The sequence below is a fragment of the Octodon degus genome, unplaced genomic scaffold (genome assembly GCF_000260255.1).
Source record: "Octodon degus isolate 3935 unplaced genomic scaffold, OctDeg1.0 scaffold00128, whole genome shotgun sequence".
NCBI classification, from domain to species: domain Eukaryota; kingdom Metazoa; phylum Chordata; class Mammalia; order Rodentia; family Octodontidae; genus Octodon; species Octodon degus.
The window spans coordinates 1,876,163-1,882,413 of NW_004524704.1; the positions used below are offsets into that span (position 1 = coordinate 1,876,163).

Sequence of the window (6,251 nt, forward strand, 5' to 3'; positions counted from 1 at the left end):
ATTTTTTTAAAGAAAAGTATTTGAATGCATTTTGTTTTGGTATTGTATTTATTCAATAACTATTTAATTAGTGCTAAGTGTGAACTGGACCCTGTTGCTAAGCCCCAGCAAGCAATCATATCCTAGGTAGGGTTAAATCCCCAGTAAAATTGCCATATTGCACATGTCTTAATGAAGTTTGAATGTTAAATAAATTGTATATTCACTTTAAAGGTGGTTTGGTCAATGTTTTATTTTCATGTCCTATACATAACAAAGAGCACTTTGTGAACCATTAGTCTCAAAACTGGCTAGCAGTTCTGAGTTAGCTGCTGCATCAGAGTTGCACAAAGGCTTATCAATTGTAGGTGTTCATCAGCACCATCGGCTAAGCATTTATCAGCTTCCTGCAAAGGAAAAGTTAGTAAGGTCAGTAAATGTAGGGTTTTACAAAAAAAAAAAAAAAAAATAATCCCAGTGTGTACTCACAGCAAGTTTTTCTGTAACAATGGATTTCTGTTTATCAGAAAGGTCATCATTTTCTACAATCACATCATGAAGCTGACTAATAAGCTGAGTTGCTGCATGACCTTCATTTATCAGGTCCTGTGGTGGGGGAAAGAAGTGTGATAACAATCTTTTCCTGCCAAAATACAGTGTAAACTAGTGACTTAGTACCTTTACTACAGTTTCCAGTTTGTCAAAGGATCCACTTTGACACGCAGCAAATATTCCATCAATTGTCTCGACTGGTATTACCTAAAAGGAAAGACTGTCCTGGGTAAAGTGCTCCAAGTAAACCCAGGCCTATGCTAATGCTAGACAAAGGCTTACTCTACAGTGAGGCTTGCTTCTCTCTTCCCCTGGGCCTTAAGTGTATGTCCTAGGTCAAATCTGAAAGGGGAGGAGCCTCACTCTGGAAATACACAATACCCAGAAAATATCACAGCCCTAGAAACCAACTTGGTGTGATACTGAGCTTTGATGTGGGAGTCTCTTAATTGGGATGTGTTTTGTTCATACAGCTGGCTCTAAGCATCTTCACCCTGTACAAAAAGAACTTGAAAGTTGTGCATAAATGGAAACTTGCCATTTTTGAATGTATATAGCAAGCCAGGCATAATACATGCTGCCTGGCATACTACTCTCAACACTTGATCCTAAATCTAGGCAAGAGTAGATTTAGGGGCTGGGAAGATAGCTTAGCTGCAAAGCGCCTACTTGGCAAGTGTGAGGTCACTGAGATTGATTCCTGGTACAAAAAAGGTGCTTACACAAATACATCCATGCCCTAAGAATATAGCACATACTTTTGGCAAAAGGATTTCATGTACAGAGACTGTATGACTACTGAAAATTAACTGCTACCATCGGTATGCCTGACGTCCTGCAAGCCAGTGTTAATCTTCCCGTCTGAAGTACTGGTAACTCCCTGTTTCTTCACTATGCTTACAGTCTTGTACATAATGTTCTAAACGCCACAAAGCTAGAATCTCAAAATCCCTGTGTTTATCTTACCCCAGCAATATCTGTGATCACTTTTTCTGTGACTTCTTTTCCACCTGTTAATCGAGTAGCACTTTGAAGAAACGTAATGGCTTTCCTTAAGTCTCCTTCGGACACCTTAACAAGATAAGCTATTCCCTGAAGAGAGAAGAACTGTCAGCCTGTGATCACCAGTCTTTTCACTCTAAAAGAATAGTGAAGTGCTACATTTTATCCTAGAATTGAGAAACATCAGTGGTATGGTTGTGAAACTGGTAAGACAGCATCAATCTGAAGGAACAGATGTCTTGCCTCTGAAGGACCCAGCAGAGATGGAAAGATCTTCCATGTGTGTAGTACATTCTGGATCATACAAAGCCAAGAGAAATCAATTCATTGTTACAGTCTATGATTAGTAAGGGTCATACATTTTCTAACCCTTGGAGAGTGCTAGTTTTGAGACTAAAACTTGTTATGCAGAGGTTTGCTACACAATAAACATTCCATGTATGAAATCTACCAGTGTGGGGTTAATGAAATGCCAGGTAAGGTAGCTTCAGTATCTCCAAAAGTCACAGCAGCTCAACCTTGTATTCCTAGACATTTCAACTGCTGCCTACTCAGCTTAGCTGCTCCACACATTCATCGAAGGAGCTTGAAATTACCTCATTGCTAATTTTGACGTTTTCCTTCTTGGTAATGTCTAATAACCGCTGTTGTTGAATTTTGTCTGAGAGAGGCTTGAAGCGGAACTTTGAACATCTAGAGGTCAATGGTTCAATTATTCTGTAAAAGATCAGAAAAAGACACATCTTAAGATTTTTCCAGACAATTTTAATGAAAAATAACTCAGATTTGATGGAGAAGTTAATGCAGTATTGAAAATTTAAAATTCTGCCCAAATAGGGCTTATCAAGAGTTGTCTGATAGCAAATACTTAAAAAAGAGAGCTTGGAATGTTCTTAATACAAATGCTTTTGAGGGGAAAGACAGGCCAACCGATCTAGTTACTGCATGCTACAGATGTACAGAAATAAATGTTCCATGGTACTGTGTCACACACAGTGCCTAACCTCTACCTTCAGGGCAGTACACGCACCGACTGACATAGTTACAGATGAGGCAGAATCGGGTGGTTTTAGACTCCTTCTCCATCGTGCGCCTTAGAGCAGCCTGAGCAGCCGAGGTCATGGAGTCGGCTTCATCCAAAATCACAATCTTAAAAGGAGGACACGGCTTCCCACTGATTAGAGAAACACACAGGGGCTGAGCATTAATATGTAGTTTTTAACAGCTTTGACAGGATACAATACAATCTTAAAAGTGTATGCAGTTCAATAATCGTCAGTACTTGGTAATCCTCCATTATTCAAAGAGGTTTTAAGAATCCCAGTGGAAAGGGCTGGTGAGATAGCTCAGTGGACTAAATGCCTGCTTAGGCAAGCACAAGGACTGGGCTTTCATCCCTAACACCACATGCCCCACCAGCCCCACCCCTGGTGTGCTGACCGGCCACTGAGTCCAGGCAAGGTGGCGCACACCTGTATTCCCAGCACTGGGGAGGCTGCAAACAGGAGGATCACTGAGTCTGAACTGTGTAGTGAGACCCTGTACCAAATAATTAAAAAAAAAAACAAAAAACAGTGGATGCCTGAAACCAGACAGCATCAACCTTATATATACTACTATGTCTTTCCCTACATATATGTGCATATTAATGGTTTATTTTTTCTTACTCCCTTCGCAGTACTGGAGACTGAACCCCCATGGCCTTCACACTGAGTTACATCCCCAACTCTTATAATGCCGACAGCACTGCCGCTGTGTTTTGCAGTGACTATTAGGCAAAAGAAGGACTCCTGGCATGCGAACACTGTGATACACATCCATAGTGCATGCGCAGCATGGGCGTGCTAGGCCCTCAGCCATTACTCACAGTGGCATGCGATATAAAATGAAGAAACTGTCAATTCCTGGGATTTTTCCATTTAATATTTTCAGGGCACAGCTGACCATGGGTAACTGAAACTACGGAAGGTGAAGGAGCAGCTATGGGCAGTCGGCCTGACTTGAGAACTGCGCAGTCACCACCACAGTCCAATAATAGAACATTTCCATCACTCCAGAAAGAAACTTTCTGCCCACCAGGAGTCACCTCTCCAATTCTCCCCGCTTTCAGTGGGTCTCACTATACAGCTCAGTCTGGCCTGGAACTCCTAAGATCCCCGTCTCAGCCTCCCAGTGCTGGGATCACAGGCGATAATAGTCCCCTTTCTACATCTAGGTTTCACTATCCAGAACATTTCATATAAAGGGACTCTGTAACACATGGCCTCCTGTGGCTGCTTTCTGTTTTTTTTTTTTCAGACAGGGTCTCATTATGTAGCCCAGGCTGGCCTCAAATTCAGTGACTCTCCTAAGCGCTGGGATTATGGGTGTGCACCACGCCTGGCTAGTTTAGCATGTTTTCAATGTTCATTTATGTTGTAGCATATGTCACTGCTTCAGTCTTTCTCACTGCTGAATCTCATGGTGAATAAGCTGTGTAACCCCAACCCTCTATGTGCTGAAGGAAAGTCTGGGGGCCACCTGGGTACCTCAGAGACTTACTGAGGACCCTGGGTTTAGTCTAGTACTAGAAATAAAGGCAAGTGGATATAACTTTATCATATTTTATTCGTCTACTATTTTGTTACACACTTGGGTTTTCCACGTTATGGCTACTAGAAATAATGCTATGAATTGTGTTCTTAGGCTTTTGAGCACTTTTACATCTTCATTTGTTATTAGCACACACTCTGGAACTGCTGGGTCATACGGTGATTCTGCTTAGCTTTCAGAGGCACTATCAAACTGATCTTAAGAGACTGCGTTATTTTATACTCTATCCAGCAATGCATGGGGTTCATAATTTCTCCACATCCCCACAATACTTAAGTCATCTTTTGATTTTAGGCATGCAAGTAGGTATAATGTAGTATCTCATGATTTTGACATTTATCTTCCTAATGATTAATAATGTTGAATATATTTTTCATGTAGTTATATGTATACATAAAGCTTTTTTGTGGTACTAGTGATTAAACCCATCCAGTTTAGATGAGAATATATATGGTATCCCAACTATGAAATACACATTAAAGCTTAAGGTATCTAACAGAAAGGAGGCCGGGGAGATAGCTCAGTAGAATAAGCGCTTGCCTGGCAGGCGCAAGGTCCTGAGTTCAATCCCCGGTATCAAAAAAAACAAAAACAACAACCAGAAAGGAAAGGCCAATTTCCCCCTAATACTATTGCAAAAATAAAATTTTTTATTATGAGTACATACTACCAAGGTATCAAATTTGATTAATACATTCTCCTTAGACAAAATACCAGTAAGAACAATATACTACCTATTATTATTTGTATTTTTTAGGACAGGGTCTCACTACATAATCATAGTGATCCTCCTGTTTTCAGCCTCCCGTAAGCTAGGATTATAGGTGCATGCTTGCCATCTCAGTGCACCCTGGGGGCGGGGCCAACATGGCTTGCCAGGGATTGAACCTTGAGGCTGCTGCCTCTGCCTGAGCAGGCACTTTGAGTCTGCTGAGCTATATGGCTGGCCCTACACCTTACTACGAAGGCCATTTCTAGGCTTAACTAGTTTAGAGACGATATGACCTAAGAAGAAAGGGGTTGAGAATTTGGCAGAAGTGTGCACTGTCTTAGCCCATTTTGTGTTGTTACAACAGAACACCAAGGACTGGGTTCACGAAAACACATTTATTCCCCACAGTTCTGAAGGCCGAGCAGTCCAGCAGGGAGGAGCTGCCCCTCGCGAAGGCCTTCTTGTCCTAATGCGGCAGAAGGTGTCACACGGCGAGGGGGAGCCAGCATCAGCAGGGCCTGCCTCCTCTCACCAGCCCAGCACCAAGACACACCCTCCTGACCCCTTCCAAGCCTGCTCATCTCCCAAAGGCCCCACCTCCGAACGCTACATTCCAACACATGAACTTCAAGGGGACACGTTTATGCCATGACACGCGGTGCCATGCTGTGGAGAAGGAAAGGCAAGTCTACTTACTCGGAACGACTTCCTGATACAGCTAACTGAGCAAAATTTTTCACTTTCTCTCGAACTACTTGTATTCCACGTTCATCAGATGCATTCAGCTCAAGAACTCTTGATCGAAACAGTTCAGGCCTATTTAAAAAGGAAACAAATATGAAACATAAAGCATACTAGTAACCTAGGCCTAACTCATATTTGAAGATTTGTACTCTTTATTCTATTTTTTTTGGTGGTTTAAAATCTACCTAGCAAACATAGATAAATGGCATACAATAGCTTCTGCATTTTGTTTTGCAAAATCATGCAAGTAATATTTTGGTTCTTTCCCATGCATTAGGAAATGTAGATCACACAGCATATGAAATTTTAAGATGGGACCGGCCAGACAGCTCAGCAGATTAAAGTGCCTGCTTAGGCAAATGCAGGGGCCGGGGTTTGATTTCCTGCCCTGCCCTGCAGGCCCTGTCCTGGGGGCGTGCTGAGACACTGAGTGAGACTGGGCATGGTGGTGCACTCCTGTAATTCCAGCGCTTGGGAGGCTGAAAAACAGGAAGAATCAGTACAAGTTCCATCTGTGAGACCCTTTAGACCCTGTACTAAGTACATTAAAAAAAGATAATGCAGGCTGGGGAGATGGCTCAGTAAGATAAGCACTTCCTTGGCAAACACAAGGGCCTGAGTTCAATCCCTGGTTCTGAAAAAAAAAAAAAAAAAAAAAAAAAACTTTTCC

The 6,251-nt window shown here is 42.1% G+C and overlaps 1 protein-coding gene across 2 annotated transcripts in view; it reads right to left on the reverse strand.

Annotated features, from left to right (window-relative positions):
* Positions 1 to 222: 222 nt before the first annotated feature.
* Rfc4 (replication factor C subunit 4) overlaps positions 223 to 6,251 on the reverse strand; it is a 17,293-nt gene continuing 11,264 nt past the window's right edge. The window contains exons 5-11 of one of the 2 annotated variants that reach the window (XM_023700923.1): positions 5,534 to 5,653; positions 2,564 to 2,707; positions 2,130 to 2,250; positions 1,498 to 1,623; positions 664 to 738; positions 469 to 585; positions 223 to 386 (exon numbers count right to left, since the gene is read on the reverse strand). In XM_023700923.1, coding sequence (XP_023556691.1) covers positions 291 to 386; positions 469 to 585; positions 664 to 738; positions 1,498 to 1,623; positions 2,130 to 2,250; positions 2,564 to 2,707; positions 5,534 to 5,653 — 799 coding nt within the window. In that variant the 3' untranslated portion in view covers positions 223 to 290. Of the gene's footprint in view, positions 387 to 468; positions 586 to 657; positions 739 to 1,497; positions 1,624 to 2,129; positions 2,251 to 2,563; positions 2,708 to 5,533; positions 5,654 to 6,251 lie in introns of both variants that reach the window. The other variant, XM_004640886.3, reaches the window with a different exon arrangement.